This window comes from Eulemur rufifrons, chromosome 9 (assembly GCF_041146395.1).
Source record: "Eulemur rufifrons isolate Redbay chromosome 9, OSU_ERuf_1, whole genome shotgun sequence".
Taxonomy (NCBI): domain Eukaryota; kingdom Metazoa; phylum Chordata; class Mammalia; order Primates; family Lemuridae; genus Eulemur; species Eulemur rufifrons.
The window spans coordinates 27,032,405-27,051,935 of record NC_090991.1 but is presented as its reverse complement, the minus strand read 5'-3'; the positions used below and the strand labels follow the sequence as shown (position 1 = coordinate 27,051,935).

At 37.9% G+C, this 19,531-nt stretch overlaps 1 protein-coding gene across 1 annotated transcript in view; it reads right to left on the bottom strand.

The window, feature by feature from the left end:
* The window catches only part of HSF5 (heat shock transcription factor 5), a 31,368-nt gene extending 12,022 nt beyond the window's left edge, over positions 1 to 19,346 (bottom strand). The window contains exons 1-3 of the mRNA XM_069481128.1: positions 18,719 to 19,346; positions 13,000 to 13,374; positions 2,735 to 2,832 (exon numbers count right to left, since the gene is read on the bottom strand). Coding sequence (XP_069337229.1) covers positions 2,735 to 2,832; positions 13,000 to 13,374; positions 18,719 to 19,346 — 1,101 coding nt within the window. The remainder of the gene's footprint in view (positions 1 to 2,734; positions 2,833 to 12,999; positions 13,375 to 18,718) is intronic.
* Positions 19,347 to 19,531: the final 185 nt, after the last annotated feature.

Genomic DNA, 19,531 nt, shown 5'->3' with positions numbered 1-19,531 from the left:
GGCCACTAATGACAAAGTATATACTCAAAAAGTATAAGGTAAGCATTAAGCTACTATGCCCAATAGCACCACATAATGAGTTCTTACTATGTGCCAACCACACGCAAAGTACTTTATATAACATTATTTCATTTAACCCTCACTGGAGCCCTGTGAAAAATTATAATCTCCATTTCCAAGTGATAAATCTGAGGTTTGCAGAAAATTGGTTTCCTTGATCATCACCTAAATACAAATCTGGAAACGACACCAATTGGACATCAGACTGAGGTGGGGGGTGGGGGAGGGGATGGGGGTATGCCTACACAATGAGTGCATTGCGCACCGTTTGGGGAGTGGTAACACTTGAAGGTGCTGACTCGGGAAAGGGGGGGTGGGGAAAAAAATATGAAACTATTGTTTTTAACTTGCACTGTTCACTTAATAATTTATCATGAATATTTCCCATATTATTTCATATCATTGTACAAGAAATAATGTATACATTATGAGGACATACTGTATCTAACAAGATATACTGTTAGACTCTTTGATTCTGTAAAATTAAATAAAAAAAAATAAATAAATAAAAAAAAATAAAAAAAAAAAATCTGAGGTTTGGAGATACTTTGTAATTTACCCAAAGTCATAACGAAATAACTGCAGAGCTGGGTTTCAAGCCGAGGTTTGCCTGACTCAAGAGCTCTTGTTCTTAGCCATTACAATACACTGACCATTCATGCACACTCTCCCAGTACCTATAGTCCAACCACTTACTGCATTTATTTTCAGGATGGAATCTGAAATACTTTCCCTTTTATCTATTTTTAAATTTTATGTGTGCTTATCTCTATTTTCCTATAATGAACATGCATTATCACTGCAGTTAGAAAAAGTCTCTATAAAAATGTTTTAACTTACATATTTAAAATATAAACATAATCAAGACATAAACACTGTCAGAGTATCTCTAGTATGATCCAGGGGAGAGAGTGCCTGGATCTACAAACAAGAGCATTTAGCTGTGGGATAGGTATGTCCCTCCAGTGAACATGAATGGACTGGGATATCAGGCTTGATGGTATCCATGAAAAATGACCAACTAAATTCCCTTAGTCTGATTTTATACTCTTCAAACAATAGCCTGATTATAATTTTACTTCCCTATGTAGATTTTCTCAAAACAATGTTCTTTTGAGTACTTCAAGCCACTAAGTAAGATATTCTCTTAACTGAAGCTATCTTGGCTAGATGTATCCAAGGCAAACACACAGTTCCAATCTTTAGCAGTTTTAGCATAAAAATACAAAGCATGGGATTTAATCTTATCCTAGAAATAGCAACACAAAACATTTGAATCAAAACAATTGTATCCTAAGAAATAGTGAGAAAATATTTGAAGTACAGGTTAAGCATCTATAATCTGAAAATCCGAAATCTGAAATGCTCTGAAATCTGAAGATTTTTAAGTACTGACATGATACCACAAGCAGAAAATTACATGTATAAATACTTAACATAAACTTTGTTTCATGAACAAATTTATTAAAAAATATTGTATAAAACTACCTTCAGGATATGTGTATACGATATATAATGGAACATAAGTGAATTCTGTGTTTAGACGTGGGTCCCATCCCCAAGATATCTCATTATATATATGCAAATATTCTAAAATCTGAAATCCAAAACACTTCTGTTGCCAAGCATTTCGGATAAGTGATGCTCAACTGGTATGGTGTTTATAACATGGAGGCTAAGGATGAAGGGGGCCACCACTTAAATTTCTCATTTTTGACACCATTTTTCCTTTCTCTTAAAAAGTTTAATTACCTGTACCACCTTGGAAGAATCTGTCATTTGGTGACATACACTTTTAGAGTCTATCTAGTATTCATTTTACAATGGAAAGTCTAGAATAGCACTGTTTAAAATAACTTTCAGGGCCGGCTCACGGCTGTAATCCTAGCACTCTGGGAGCCCGAGGCAGGTGGATTGTTTGAGCTCAGGAGTTTGAGACCAGCCTGAGCAAGAGTGGTGAAAGTGATGAAAACAGAAAGAAATTACGTGGACAGCTAAAATATATATAGAAAAATTAGCTGGGCATGGTGGCACATGCCTATAGTCCCAGCTACTTGGGAGGCTGAGGCAGAAGGATCGCTTGAGCCCAGGAGTTTGAGGTTGCTGTGAGCTAGGCTGACGCCATGGCACTTCTAGCCCAGGCAACACAGTGAGACTCTACCTCAAAAAAAAAAAAAAAAATAAATAAATAAAAATAAAATAAAATAACTTTCAGCATTGATGGAAATGTTCTATATCATCACTGTACAATTTGGTAGCCACATGCCATATAAACTATAGAGCATTTAAAATGTGGCTACTTTGACTAAGGAATGAATTTTAAATTTTATTTAATTTTAATTAACTTAGATTTAAATAACCACATGAGACTACTGAGCACTTGAAATGTAGCTACCGTGACTAGGGAATGAATTATTACATTTCATTTAATTTTAATTCATTTAAATAGCCACATGTGGCTAGTGGCTAACATATTGAACAGAGCTGGCCCGAAAGAATCCTCAGATATCATTTAAATCAATTCCCTTTTTTTTTAGAATTAAGAAAACCGAGCCCATTAATCTACAGCTTACCTCTGGACATTCTTTAATATAAAATTACACTTTGAAATTTTGCAAGGTCAACAATATTGTACACGAAGCACAGAGTATGCCCACTGTTCCAAGAATCTTACCTGGAAGTAGTTGCAGTGTGCGTAGGAAGAGGCAGTGGGAGTGACACAGCTACTTAGAGCATCCATGTGGGCAGAAGGAGAACAGCACTGTAGCACAGCTGCAACAAATTCAAACACAGAAAAGCCATCAACCAAAATAAACCTCTATAGCATACAAGGAGCACCCTCTTTCAACCTGGAAAGAACTCCAAACTTGAAGAACTTCCTCTAACAAAATAATATTTAGTACAATCAGGTGCTATTATTATTAAAAACTAATTTTTTTTTTGTTTGTTTTGAGACAGAGTCTCACTCTGTTGCCCAGGCTAGAGTGAGTGCCGTGGCGTCAGCCTAGCTCACAGCAACCTCAAACTCCTGAACTCAAGCGATCCTCCTGTCTCAGCCTCCCTGTAGCTGGGACTACAGGCATGCGCCACCATGCCCGGCTAATTTTTTCTATATATATTTTTAGCTGTCCATATAATTTCTTTCTATTTTTAGTAGAGATGGGGTCTCGCTCTTGCTCAGGCTGGTCTCGAACTCCTGAGCTCAAACGATCCGCCCACCTCGGCCTCCCAGAGTGCTAGGATTACAGGCGTGAGCCACCACGCCCGGCCTAAAAACTAATTTTAAAAGTCTTTAAAAGGGCCTTGTCTATTTTTATAAGCGATTTCTTCAGCACATAAACATTTTGTTACCTTTCTAACCAAACGTTTATTCTTATTGAAAGTAATTTCATTTTATTCAAAATATCAGAATATACTTGAAATTCTAAAATAATTGTTTTATTTACTTTAACAGTAACAACCAATTGGACAGGGCAGTGTTTTAAAAGTATAAATATTCTCCAAATATTCTATGATTAAACAATGCATCCAGTAGAAATACATGTAAAAATGTTTTAATCATTTATGCAAGTGGTTAGGAATGCAGATCCTAGAGCTAGACTGCCTGGCTTTGAAGCCCAGCTCCACCACTTAATAGCTGTGCAATTTTGAGCATGGTTAGTTTCTTTCGGCCTCGGTTTCTATATTCTATTAAAATAGGGATAATAATAGAACCTACCTAATGTGGCAGCTGTGAGGAATGAATGAACTCATATCCACCGAGAACTTACAGTAGCACTGGCAGAAAGTAAGCGATCAATAAATGTTAGCTGCTATTATTCTAACTAAAGAAATACACTTTCCAAACTTTCCCTTTGTAGTTAGAACATCATGAAAAAATTGAACTCTTTGTACTGGGATAGTTACATTTACAGATGCAAACTTAATAATAGGTTGAGTCTCCTCTTTTCCAGACAGAGATATTCTCCAGTATGAATGAGAATCTGTGATAATATCACAACTTTGGATTAAACAGACGATGGTATATATTGAGTGCCTACCATGTTCCAGGCACAGTGGCAGATACTTTACATATATTGCCTTTATAAAATAAGTAAACTAACGCTCAGCAATATTAATTTGCCAAAAGTCACAAAGCTGGTAGTGACAGAGCTAGTAATCAAACTCCAAAGCACAAGTTCTATGATATACCACAGTACTTCCCCCTAAGCTTTCCTTCTTCCTGAAATGTAACATTTTAATTGTACTAGAACTCCACTTGCTGAGTATCTCTAAAGGTGTCTTTATTATAAGGTGGCAACTTTCCCTTTTTATGTCCACATTTTTCATATTCTGAGTGTGCCAATAAAATTACTAATCTCATTCCTTAATCTTTGAAAGGAAATTAAGCTAAGAATTGTTAAAACTTAACTGAAATGTTTCCCCATTTCTTCATTATTGACTAAGTTTTAAAATGTCAGAAGTTCACAAAGGCATACTAAAAATAAATATTTTCTCATTGTATCATGTGCAATTTAAGGCATTAAATTTTGTACAGAGAAAGAAAACTTGAAATAATGCAAAGAATTCCAGTTCAGATATAAATATAAAGGTTGATATTTTCTGAATATGACTTTTTAAAAATTTCAGTGACTAAAAAAAAGCCACATATTACTAAGATTGCCTCATAAAATTCAAGCTGTTGTTACTTCCAACATAGGTTAGGCAAACAGGTTTTTAAATTTGATCCTTTGGAGGTTATTCAAATATATAATTAAAATGTTTTGGATTTGAATTTGACTTCCCAAGGTATTTGAAAGCACAGATATCCTGAGAAATTAACTGAATCCAAATAGCTAAACACTGAGCAGGGTCGGCAGGGTTTGCTGAAACCGAAAAAAGTATACTTTTTTCCTAGAGTTGTAATAGCGATGGAAAACTCAGCCCCCTAGCGGTAGGAAAAGACTTAGGCGCTGCAGGTTCATTCCATCAGAGTACCAAAAAGCAGTGTTTCATTACAAATAAATCAATGAAGGGTGTTAGCTTTATTTTTCTGATATATCTATGTTCTGACTTCATTGGTTACACATTTTGAACAGCTGCTAAAATGTACTTTAAAATAAATTTCTTGGACAAATAAAGAAACTACAATATGCAACAGAGAATATGTTAATATATATCTGACAGCTGATTTGGTATCTTACGAAACAGCAAAATAGTAAATGTTCTTTAAAGTGTACAGCAATGAATGGAAAGTAGAGAGGTACCTGTATGAAGAAAAGGAGGAGTCTAATGGATTATAATCCAAAAAGATTCCTCAATGGCTATTTCCTTACTACTGCAGTCCTACTATGTATAGCCAACAAAATAGAACAAAGTATTATTAAGTTCACTGAGTATGAAAAACCTAGGTATAGAAATCCAACTATGTGCTTAGTATATGACAAATTAATCTGTGCATGTGCATTATGAAAGCACTAACATTTATAAAACTGAATTTATCACTATGTCCTAAGGCACATTCAACTGCATAAAGATAATTTCAGTGTCTTTCTGAAGGCAGTGTTCACTTAAGGCATTAAATTGCATGTAGAACCTGGGCATAGTGGCTCACACCTGTAATCCCAGCAACAAGGGAGGCTGAGGCAGGGGCATCGCTTGAACCAAGGAGTTCTAGACCAGCCTGAGCAACACAGCGAGACCCTGTCTCTAAAAAATATTTTTTAAATTAGTGGGGAGTGGTGATATGTGCCTGTAGTCCCAGCTACTCAGGAGGCTGAAGTGGGAAGACCACTTGAGCCCAAGATTTTGAGGCTGTAGGAGCTATGATCACACCACTGCACTCTAGTTTGGGTGACAGAGTGAGACCTTGTCTCTAAAAAAAAAGAAAAGGTAAGAAATAATAAAGAAATTGCATGTAGAAGTAAAAACTGCAAAGAACAGAATTCAGTTTCAGATATAAGAGTTGACAACACTTTCAAAAAATGTCTAAGTAATAAAAAAAACTTTAAAGCCAGAATTATTAAAAATTAGCACTCCTACTACAAGTGAGGCAAACAAGTTCATATACTTTACCCTATGCAGATAATTCAAATATAGAATTTAAACGTTTTGGGGCCAGGCATGGTGGCCCACACCTATAATCCTAGCATTCTGGGAGGCCAAGACAGGAGGATCACTTGAGCTCAGGAGTTTGAGACCATCCTCAGCAAGGGTGAGACCCCATCTGCACTAAAAAGAGAGAGAAAGTAGCCAGACAACTAAAAATAGAAAAAATTAGCCTGGTGTGGTGGTATATGCCTGTAGTCCCAGCTACTCGGGAGGCTGAGGCAGGAGGATTGCTTGAGCCCAGGAGTTTGAGGGTGCTGTGAGCTAGGCTGATGCCACAGTACTCTGGCCTGGGCAACAGAGCGAGACTGTCTCAAAAGAATTTAAATGTTTTGGATCTGAATCTACTTCAGCATAGTACAGTGTCAACAGTGAGAAAATGCCTAATATTATAAATACTCAAAAGGAAAAACATCATAACAGTAAATTTAATTTAAAGATAACATCTATAACAACTAGACCTCTAGCACCTCCTCATTTATGGTGAGGTAGAGAAAAGGTCTTCGGAGTAGAAATCCAAAAGAAGTGAAAGCAGGCATTTGAAAAGATATTTGTATACCTACATTCATTGCAGTGATATTCATAACTGCCAAAAGGAAGCAATCCAATGTCCATCAACAGATGAATGGGTAAACAAAATGTGGTGCATACATACAATGGAATATTATTTAGCTTTAAAAAGGGAGGGCATTTTGACATATACTACAATATGTATAAAACTTGAAATCATTAAGCCAAGTGAAATAAGTTGGTCACGAAAGGACAAATATTGTATAATTCCTCATATGAGGTTCCTAGAATAGTCAAATTCGTTGAAACCAAAAGTAGATTAGAGATTACCAGGGGCTGAGGGGAAGGGGGAATGGGAAGCTATTGCTTAACTTGTACAGAGTCTCATGTGGGTGATGAAAAGTTTTGGAAATAGTGGTAATGGTTGCATAACATTGTGAATGTAATTAGTACCAATGAATTATACATTTAAAAATAGTTAAATTGGTAAATTTATATATTAAATATGGCATGATTTTTTCAATTACATGAGATATTTAGTAAGATTCATAGAGACAGAAGGTAGAATGGCAGTTGCCAGGGGCAACCTCTCAACCTCAGGGGGAGGACAGAATGGGAAGTTAGCATTTAACAGGTACAGTTTCAGTTGGGGAAGATGAAAAAGTTCTGGAGCTGGATGGTGGCGATGGTGAATGTCCTTAATGCCACAGAACAATACACTTAAAAATACTTAAAATGGTTAAGTTTTATATGATGTATATTTCACCACAACAAAAAAAGGCAAATATGATTGTGCTTAGTTTCTTCTGTTAGGTAAGAGAGCTTTCTGGTGCCAAGTCCCTCTTTTCCGTAAATACAAAGTCTGGTTCTTTCAGAGAAACTGACAACATAGGCTACCTGAGCATGAGAGGAACAACACTGAAAAGCTTTTATAATTCCATATTCTATATTTGTTTATGTAAATTATATAGGATAAGAAGCCTAAAGATCAAACATTTAGAATTTAAATGAAATTAAAAATAATAATAAGCAACCCTTTTTGCCCAAGGGTCAATTCAGAAAAAATTTAAATAACGATAGGGCTGGGTGGTGACTCACACCCAGTAATTCCAGTGCTTTGGGAGGCTGAGGCTGGAGGATGGCTTGAGCCCAGGGGTTCAAGCCTGGCCAACATAGCGAGACCTCACCTCTACAAAAAATTAAAAAAATTAGCCAGGTACAGGTGGCATGTGCCTGTAGTCCTAGCAACTCAGAAGGCTGAGGCAGGAGGATCCCTTGAGCCTAGGAGTTTGAGGTTACAGTGAGCTATGATTGTGCCACTGCACTCCAGCCTGGGCTGGAATAATAATAATACTAGGATACACTTTTTAAAATAAAAAATAAAAATATCATTTGTACCTTAGGGCAAAGCATATATTCTTATAAATTTCTTTGTTCAGCCACTAAAGAGTTAATACCTAGGCTAATCTAAAAGTTTTTAAAATATTTTATCCTTTACATGTAAATAGTGTTTAAATTTTACAAAGTTTATCTACATAAATGAATTTATTTAAATAATTCCTGACCCAAACTATTATGGCCACTTTATAGAAAGGGAGATTGAGGCGGAGTGACATGAAATAAGCCACTGAAGTTCACGTCCAATGATTAATGGCAAAGCTGAGATTAGAACTAGTTCATCCCATTCAATAAATTATTTACTAAGGACCCACTATAGCCAAGCACTATGCTAGGTGTAGGGGGATAAAGAAATGAATTAGAGGCAGCCCCACTCCCTGGAGCCCCCAAACTAAACTCCCACTCTAGCAGCTGGACCGTATGTTCTCTCTGCTTGGATAAGCTGAGTCGATCACCCAGAGTAATTCCAACGCCACCAGCAGGACATAAGGGTAGATCCCTCTGCCAACTGCCGTCATCTACCGTACCTGGGAATAATTAACTCTGGGGAAGAGATATATCAGAAAAAAATTGTCTCAAAAGAAAAACAAAACAGAAAAACAAAAGACCCTCTTTATGAGAGGCAGGTAGGCAATAGAACACAGTGGCCAAAGAACAGACTGTTGAGTAAGATTGCTTGGGTTTGTTTCCCAGCCTGCCACTTACTAGTTGTGCCTTAGTTTCTTCATCTATACAATGAGGATAATTACTATTTTATAAGACGGTTGTGAGGACTAAATAAGTGAATATTTGAAAAGTACTCAGAAGAGGTGTCTGGTCATAGTGATTGCTATATAAGTATTTGTTAAATAAAATATGAAATGAAGGGCAGCTACAATTTGCTAATCACTGCTTTGAGTTCAAAATTTAACTTTGAAAAAAAGACAAAGTTGATTTTGATTCAATTCAGCATTATAACATTAGTCAATGAAAAATAATTCCTCAATACAGGCTTCTATATAAATATGACTGTATGAATATTCTTAATGTATGTTTAAATATGTAGTAGAGAATAAGTAAAATATAAGGTATAAAATGAAGTTTTGGGCCAGACACTGTGGCTTATGCTGGTAATCCTAGCACTTTGAGAGGTTGAGACAGGAGGATCACTTAAGCCCAGGAGTTCAAGACCAGCCAGGCAACATAGCGAGAACTCATCTCTATAAAAAAATACATAAATAAAATGAAGTTTTTATAAAAGAGGGACATTAAATTATAGCAGCACCTTGTGAAAATAACATCAGAGGAAAAAAACTGAATTCTAGATAAGACAAGACTAAAAAGAGTCAAATAATGCCGGATCTACAACATTTTGTCTTTGAAGGAGTGATAAGAACAGAAAAAAATTTCAATTAGCCAGGCAAGGAAAACTGACATTTCAAGGGAAGAAAAACAAATATAAAAAATATGATCCTGTTTGTTGCTATACATAAGATAACTTATAATAGTGAGTCATTTTATTAGTCTGATAGCAATTTTTAGTTTCAGTGTTTGGCTTTACTAGAGAAATTAATAATTTATGTGAAAAAAATAATAATTTATGTGATATTACAAAATGCAAAATGTATTGGTTATACTTGAAGACCAGATCCAAGTTCATTTTTAACACAACTAATTTTTTAATGAAATTGAGTGTTGTTTTTAATTAAAATTTGACCTAAACCTCAAGTCACATAGTTCATTTTGAAAGGACTCAAATATAACCATTACTCCAAAATTAGTCCCTTTGTTATGACTTAGCTGAATTTGGAACTGATCATTATCTTACTTCTGAGAATGATATTCTATTTAACTTTGGGAAAGTCATTTGTATACTCTTCATAAATAGGTATTCACTAAATATTGGTTAAATTGCTCACTACTTTTTGTTTCCTTCACCCATAATTTGGAGCATTAAGTATTTGTACAGTATTTTTATGGCATTTTCTTCTCCATTGCTGGTCGTTTGTATTTAATGATGTAAGTTTTTATTTATATATTACAGTACTTCCGAATGTTCAAAGCAGTTTTGCCTATATTATATCATAAAGCTACTCTATGTATTTGAAGTCACCATGAGATTTCTTATTCTCATAATCTCAGAAACCTTATAGTCATTTCAATTATCCGTATTAAAGAAGATAAAACAAAAATTCAGATAACACAAGATTCTATTTTATATGTGCTGTATACTATCAAAATATCAGCAGTACTTACTTGTTCTCTTTTTAATGTCTCTTTCCTAATCCTTACCTTGAACTCTTAGAGACAACTCTCAATTTATATGTTTACATCAAGCTAAAATGTCTTTAAAATCACATTTCTAAAATCAGAATTTAACAAATAGCATTTCTATAATAAATGAATAACATTAACTATTTGTATTGTTTTCTGGTGAATAATATATAAGTGCTTCCCATAAAATTTAGAACTAGGAGTTTCTACGAGGACTACTGGAACTTGGAATGTATTTTCCCATAGAAATCATATCATACAGGCTGGTTTAGCTCCTAAACCAGACTATAACCATCTACGTCTTAAGTACAGGACTAACATGTGCTGTATTAATAGTAATATAGAACCCAACTACCTCATCTACTATTTCCAAAGGAAAATGTCTCCAAAATTCCAAATTTTGAAGGCCGGAGCACATTTCTACATCTCCTTGCTGCAGTCCTTCCAAATTTCAACTCCCCAGAAACTTCTGAGTCGTTAGTAGTTTGAGAAAAGGAAAGGAAAGGAAAGGGAAACATTTATGGTAAAAGGAGGGATGCAGGGGAATTATCCAGCTGGGCTACAGAATGGAAAGCAATTATAAGGAAGACAGAGATTGCCTGTCTCTCTATATATTCTGTGCATACATGGAATGCAGCCAAAATCATAACTTAGATAGCAATGTTTAACTTGTTTATTAAGAACAGATTAAACGCCCAGTAATAAAAATATGATCCTGTTTGTTGCTATATATAAGATAACTTACAAACATGAACTTAGTCATCTTCTATTTTTAAAGATCACATAAATATTTTTGTTCTTCAAGAAGTAGCTGAAAATCTGCAAAAATACTAGGCCTCAACCATTTTCTACATAAGATGGTAAAAAAAAAGTTTTTAAATTTCCAATGGGCAAAATGATTAAAAATGCTAAATCATCCTTGCTCCATATAATTCCCTCCCCCTTTTTCTTCTCAACTCCATCCACCAGGAGTAGCAGCTCTAAAAATCTATAAAACTCAAGCTAATTTAAACTCTGGTTTTAATATCATTAAACCTAAACGTTTTGGGAAAATAAAGCCATCCCTTTTACTGCTATATTTGGGTAGAATGCAATAAGGCAAAAGTACAAGTATATATTTGGATGTTAACAGCTAGAAAATAGTGAGTACTATTACAAATAGAACAGTCCCCAGAGTCACAATTTTAAAATGGCAACAAATTATTTAATTCCCTTTTCTAATTTACATTCTTTCCACTTATTTTAGCTTTTGGTTTAGTATTGCCTGGGAGAAGTGGTCTAACGAAATACTTCCAGAGATTGCTTCCAGATTTACATAACTGAAAAAATTAAGGATTTGTTCTGTGAAGTTTGGATTCTGTCAAGGGGCCACACCTGGTGACTCAGGGGGCCACCAGGTTCCCCACCCCTGATTCTTAATTCATAGGGCAAAGGAATGCCCCCTTTCTTCTATCTCTGGTCTTTTCTCAAAGCTTTGACCCTTGTCTTGTTTCTACTGCCCCATTTCATCACTCTGTAAAAAGTATACTACATGATGAAACACATGGCACTGCTATGGTGTTTCTGTAAAATAGAAAATACATTTGAGGCCGGGCGAGGTGGCTCACGCCTGTAATCCTAGCACTCTGGGAGGCCGAGGCGGGTGGATCGCTCGAGGTCAGGAGTTCAAGACCAGCCTGAGCAAGAGTGAGACCCCGTCTCTACTAAAAATAGAAAGAAATTATATGGACAACTAAAATATATATATACAAAAAATTAGCTGGGCATGGTGGCACATGCCTGTAGTCCCAGCTACTCGGGAGGCTGAGGCAGTAGGATCCCTTAAGCCCAGGAGTTTGAGGTTGCTGTGAGCTAGACTGACGCCACGGCACTCACTCTAGCCCAGGCAACAGAGTGAGACTCTGTCTCAAAAAAAAAAAAAAAAAAAAGAAAATATATTTGAGTGAAATGGTAAGACTATTATCTTGCAAAAAGATATTTACCAAGAAAAAAAAAAAAAACCCACACACACAACTTATTTCCCCCCCAAGAAACAAAAGAGATGGTCACTATAAGGATTCCCAGTTAGTGAGCTGGGATCTACCAGCATGTCCTCAATGCCCTTGGTTGAGTTCCAGGTCAGTTGTCATTGTCAGGTTTCTCCTCTCTGCTACTACCCCGTTCTTAGTTGGCTGGGATTAACATTGCAGGGATTCTACTGCTCACCACATTTTTACTAAAGAATTTAACTTAGTTTTCAGAGAGTATGCTTTTTTATTAAACTTCATTCCTGAGATACTAAAATGATTTCAATGAGGTAATCTCACCTATAAAATTAAAAAAATATAAAGCATATAATAGATATATAAATTTTTTAAAAAAACAAAACAAAAAAACTACTGCAACAAGGGCAGAGTTAAAACAAGGTTCTGGGGTACTAAGTCTTAATTTTATAACTAGGACGTATTTTGAGGATACAAAAGTTTTACCAAAAACATAAACTTTTATGCACCAACAGAATTTTCACAACCCTTAAGAACACAATGAAATTTTATATATTTGTTAGAAATATGTCCTTCTAAGAAATCTTTGACATTTCTTACATGCATATTCCTACTATTTGTGTTTAAGTACACAGAGATTAAAATGCATTTAAAAATATAAATGCTCATTGTAAACTACCTTAGTAGAAGCCAGTGAACTTTCTCATACCTGTTGGATAGTAGGCTTGGGAGTACTGCGCTGAGGGTGTGTAGTTACTATATTTTTGGGAGGAGCTGACCATTGTTTGAGGACCTTGTTGAACGTGTACAGATGTGGCACTGGGCTGCAGCGTATAGGTAACCTCAGTTGGAAACCTCTGTAGTACAGGAAATGGAACCCCTTTATCTGAAAAAGTGGGAGACGTGTCCACTTGTCCAGGGTGCATTCCAAGGGAGTTCTGCCATGTTCTAGGAGGAATCGGGGTCCGATCTAAACCTTTCAGAGGGAAAGTACTGTGGTTGTGGGATGAAGTTGATACGTAGGAGTAAGGAGACAAACTATCTCGCCGGAACGACCGGTGAAATTGTCCTACAGCCACTGGTCCTGCATAAAAGAGGAAGAGCACGTTTACTAATCTTACATTACACTACCATAGTAAACCAAAGATCATAAAATACACTATGCTTCACCAGTCAGCCATTTTTAACATAAGAGAAGTTTAGTTTTGGTAAAAACAAATTCAGAATCCAGAATATGAGACTGCACATACAATGCTGAAAGAATAATCAAATAAATTTTTGTTTGGCTCTCAATGTGACTGTCTTAAGAGATGAAGTGCTCAAACTCTAGCATTAAATCAAATGTTAAATCACGTATTCAAAGTTGCAAGCCCTTCATAGATGATTCACCCATCTTACCTTTTACCTCAATTGACTTTTTCCAATGCGTAAACTACTCCCTAGAAATTTTCCAATCTTTCAAACCATTCAAAAACATTAATAATAGGCCTGAAAATAAGCATTCCACATAAAATAAAAAAAATAAGTGTGGAACATAGAAGAATTATAACACAAACCAAAAAGAGATACAATGTTCTTTCCTCCCTTTCAATTTATTTTAAAATGATAATCTTTATAGAAAAGTCAGGCCTGAAAAGTTGACTTAGTTCTCTTCTTCATTCCTTAAAACAATCAATCATTTTCCGTGGTTTTTTTTTTTGTCTTCAGAGTCTCTCTACTACTTCCCAGATATCAGTGGCTCTCACACATTGCTCTTTACATTTGAATCACCTGGAGAGTTTGTTAAAAATCCACATATCCAGGCCCAGAGATTATGGTAGTTGCTTTCTCTTATCTAGCTAGCAAGGTAGAAAGGAGTACAAAGTGGAGATAACAAAGAGCGAAAAAGGGAAATAGTACGTAATGAGGAAAGGAAAAATAAAAATGTTGCAGGACTTATTTTATAGATTATGATTCTTAAACATACACAAAGCTAGCCTAATTTATTCCTAAAGAGAGTTTTATGTATTAAGTTGTGCAGGGCCAGCATGGTGGTTCATGCCTGTAATCCCAGCACTTTGGGGATCCAAAGTGGAAGGATGGCTTGAGCCCAGGAGTGTGAGACCAGCCTAGGCAACACAGAGAGACCCTGTCTCTACAAAAATAAAAATAAAAAAAGTTAGGCAGGTGTGGCTGCACCTGCCTATAGTATTAGCTACTTGGGAGGCTGAGGTGGGAGGATCGCTTGAGCCCAGGAATTCAAGGCTGCAGTGAGCCATGACTGCACCACTGCACTTCAGCCTGGGTGACAGAGCAAGAACCTGTCTCCAAAAAATAAATAAATAAATTTTTTTAAAAAACAAATTATGTGGTTCACAAATTCCTTTCAACTTATTAAACTAATCTGTAAAACAAGGAAAACCTAATTTATGTGCTGCTCAAGTGTTAAACTACATATTGAAAGAGGGCCCTCAAATATCTGCTTTTCCAAATTAGATTGTAAATCCATTCCACCTGTTACACATAGCGCATTCTATTTCTGTTGTGTTTAATTTCCTTTAAAGAATAAAGCATTAATGCCAAAAATAAATATGTACACACATACAAACGATAAATTCTGAAGTCATGGAAATCAAGAGTTCTTTAATGGGAAAAAAAATCCTAGTTCGCAAGGTTGAATGTATGCAAATGACAGGCCTCTTAAAACTACTTTTCCTTTTTCCTTTAAAGCACAAAAAATAGTTTTTATGCTACTTGACTTGCAATTCCATACGTACACACACTTTGAACTCACTACTGACAATCCCTGGTTTCCTAAAGAAACTTTTTTTTGCTCTTCGCAACAGGTGTTTCTGAGTGTCAAAACTACTCACACTTGATTTCTCCTTGGATGCTTCACATGTCAAAACTACATATTGCCTACAATGTGCAATAATAGCTCACTAATCCTTCCTCTGCTGTCTTTAGGGATAAGCTGTTGCTGAATTTTCAGACTGTCAATAATATAAGCAGGTAATTAAAACTTATCTCCCTTGACTCAAATTCTGGCTTATATCTGAATTAAAAGATAAATTCTCCTTCTATCACGATAAACTCTGAGTGATGGCCAATTATCTATATTAGATGCTGCTAAAATTAGAACACTGTCAGGATTACAACAGTATTCCTTTAAGCCTGTTTTCTAAAGAATTAAACATGTCCAGCTCTTATTTATTGTTCTGTTAAGGATTATCTCATAGGGCTCTATTGTGACCAACTTTACAGAGCATCATCTTATGTCTTCAGAACATCTTTTATTTTATTTTTTGAGGCAGAGTCTTGCCCTGATGCCCTGGCTAGAGTGCAGTAGTGTCATCATAGCTCACAGCAACCTCAAACTCCTGGGCTCAAGCCATCCTCCTGCCTCAGCCTCCCCAGTAGCTGGGACTATAGGCATGCACTACCACGCCCGACTAATTTTTCTATTTTTAGTAGGGACATGGTCTCACTCTTGCTCAGGCTGGTCTTGAACTCCTGACCTCAAGTGACTCTCCCGCATCAGCCTCCCAGAGTGCTAGGATTACAGGCATGAGCCACCCAATCATCTTCAGACATCTTTAAGATATATTTGGCAAAATTTGAATCCAGAATTCTGGAAATGTAGAGCAGGATGGATTTGTGTTCTTAAAAATTCTACTATTCCTTTTATGGAATCAAATCTGAACTAATCATTCCCAGAAGAACCCCAAAACTTGCCTCTTCAGAGCTTGGTATGCTCAGGCAAAGACAGATTATCTGCTTCTCAGACTTGTTACTTAGTTTAGAATGTTTTAACAAATATGGTAAAATAAACTGCCACCAAAAACAAAATAACAAAAGTAAACCAAAAAAAAAAAAAGGAAAAACATGTGCTCTTTATACTTCTTAGCAAGTATATTCTTGAAAGGTGAACAAGACCTTTGGCCCAGTGGATTAGGTCCTAAAACAGAGGATTCTGTTGTAAAAGAGAGAAGTATTCAAACCATAAACTGAAGTGGAACAACAGAAAACAAAAGGGAAACTAAGAGGTAGCAGCGAGGCTGGGCACCGTGGCTCATGCCTGTAATCCCAGTGCTTTGGGAGGATCACTGGAGGCCAGGAGTTTGTGGCTGCAGTGAGCTTGCACCACTGCACTCCAGCTCTGGGCAACAGAGACCCCATCTCTAAAAAAACGAAAAAGAAGACGAAGAAGAAGAAGAAGAAGAAGAAGTAGCAGCCTAGTCAGGCATGTAACCAAGGCAAGATTCAAGTAGAATAAAAATTAGGAAAAATAGAAGAGCAAAGGACTCAGAACACAGAATGAGAACAAAGCAATACTGTGTCAGTACTCTTGAACTTTTAGCAGAATTACATTCCACCTGAACTAGTAACACAATACCCTAGACAACCAAGTCTATGGTGTAGACAATCCACACCTGACATACCTTTTGCACACACCAACAGGTAGAAAGGTAGAAACCAGAAATGCATGAAAACAACAATAACCTAGGTATATATGAATTGAAATATTACCTATATTTAAAAAGCATCAATTAAATTTTATGTTTTTTAACAAACAGTAATCTTTAAAATGCTGACCAACTGAACTATAAATGCATAAAATCAGATTCTAGACAGCTCCAGTGTTTCTTCAATTAAAATGGATTCTACCCATAGAATACAACTGGGTTTAAGATAGGTGAGGGGAAAAGATCAGAAAAGAGAAAAAAGTGAGCAAAAGTTGGTTTTTATGTGTGTACATATGTATGTTTCTTTCTTTGAAGTGGTTATCCCATTTCTCCCCAAAACACATTTTCCAGTCTTTTCTCCTTATACCCAACAAAAACACAACCTGAAAAAAAAAAAACAAAACATGTCAGAGATTCTGCCAAATGTATGCAACAGTATTGTCTCCATTGCCTTTCTCCATACTATTCCCTGCCAAAATCAATGGAAATCACATGGAAGTACCTTAATATTCTTTTAGAATTCCTTTAGAACATTCCTGTGCCATTGCTATTTTTCAACTTGTTACTAGAACTCTAAACTAGTCTCTGACCTTCCAAACTCCACAGACACACAACCTAGTCCCTTATCTTCTAAATTCCAAATGAACAAAGTACTATGTCATTCATAACCCTGGACCTAGGATAAATTGAACATAATGGGGTTTTTTTTTGCATATCTAAATTTTTTCCATAACTCAAAAATAACCCAGACTTCTTTATGTTAAATCTATGTTAACATGCTGGAGATGTTTCTATTACTCTCCTAGTTGAAAATAAAGAATTAATTCTTATTACTATATCCTGTTGCTCTCTTGGTATACTGCTTTATATCATTAACTCATTAAACAGGGAAAGGCAATATTGCCACCTTCATCTTTTTGGAAGAGGGGGAAAGAGCATCGGAAATCAAGTCCATAAAATAATGTACTATCACAGAAGGTTTCTGAGCTTTTGCTAAATACATATTTACACAAAGTTTTTTCCATACTGCAAGATTGTAGCTGATAGTGAAAAATTCAAGAGCTGTAAATATGAGCTTTCTAAAATTCTTTTTAACTAAAACTTGACAGCTGAAAACCATTATTGCCTTATGTTTGTCTAACCATAACACCTTAAGTAAGCATCAAGCTCTAATTAGCTACAATGAAAGAAACGCTTAGCCAATTCATTCTACATAGAAACAATATCTTATAAATGAATCTATTATTAGATTTTTGCTCTTAAGATATATAATGTCTACCATTCTACACATCACTTGGAACCTTAAATTTGATTATCGTCGTAACACTTCTTCTAAGATTTCTTAGATGTGTCAATCAATAGGTGGAAGGTGGCATGCCTCTTCAAGGGCAAACTTCCACTCAAGGCACCGTTTCCGAAACTTTCCCTTAGTTAGTATAATGTTCTAAGTTTTCTTGGCTGCAACTTTTTTCCTTCCCGCTTTAACCAGTAGAGTGACTCTGTTCTGCTTCCCTTTGAAGCAAGAGACCCTTCTGTGTTTCTTTCAGACCCAGTGCTTCAAGTAAGGGCTACTTATTCTAGATGTTCAAAGTGGAGAGCCTGGGTCTCAGGAAGGTAAATGTCTATGGAGGTTTGCAAGTAGGTAAACTCTCAGGGTTCAAACTCTCGGGTTTTCAACTCTTGGGAAGAGTTGAAAGCAAGCCTGAAGCAGAGGTCCCTTTTGCTGCTAGTGGACTCAGAAGGGGCTAAATGCTTAGGGACTCTTTCCAGAGGAGGTGCTGGGGGCCACGGGCTGCGGGTGCTAAGTGAGAATCTCGAGGTGGTGGGACCTACAGTCTCCGAGAGCACAGCGGAAAGTGGATCCTGGGCGCATTTCGGCCACCTCCAAGGTGAGGTTGGGCGAAAATGTGCTCCGAGGTGGCGGTTGCTCCCTGACGCCCACGTGCCCTGCGATAAGCGAGGGCCGAGAGGCGCCGGACTCACCGTGCGGCTCCGGCCGGGGTCCAGCGGGCGGCAGTGGCGGCTCCTGGTGCTGCAGCGGGGAGGTGGAGGCCGAGGCCGAGGCGGAGGCGGAGGCCGACGTGATGAGGAGCCTCTGGAAGCGGTTGGGCGGGCGGCAGGGCACCTCCAGGCCGGCTGCCAGCTTGGCCTTATTGGCGCTGGTGAGCCTCTTAAGGTGCACGAGCAGCTGCGGCTGGTCGCGGCGGAAGTGCGGGCTGTGGAAGTGGTGGAGCGGCCCGTCGCCCGCAGGCCCGCCGCCCCCCGGCCCCGGCCCGGGCCCCGCCGCGCCCGGCCCGCCCAGCACCACCTTGCGGAAGCCGTAGAGGTTGAGCTGGCGGATGAAGCTGGTGAAGTTGGTGGTTTTGAAGAGCTCGGGCTCGGCTCCAGCGGCCCCGACGCCGCCGGCCCCGCCAGCCCCGGCGCCGCCAGCTCCGGTGCCGGCCCCGGGCGGGCTGAGCAGCTCGGCCTCAAAGAGCGGCTGGTCGATGAGCAGCCCCTCGCCGCGGCCGTCCCAGCGGATCGAGCGGTACCGGGGGCTGTTCACCAACCGCCACAACTTGGCGGGGAAGTTGTTGGGGTTGATGGGGGTGGAGAGCAGCGCCTCCTCCATCGCCCCCGCCCGGGCCCTGGGCCTCGCCCCGCCGAGCCTGGCTCTCCCACCCCGTTCTCGATCCCCCTGGCCTTCGCTTCGCCCTGCCCCCTCCTGCCAGCGCCGGGCCGCCGAGGACTCGGGGACCGTTGGTGCACGAGTCCCCGCTGCGCCTCGCAGCGCGGCCAATGGGGCCTCGAGTTCCC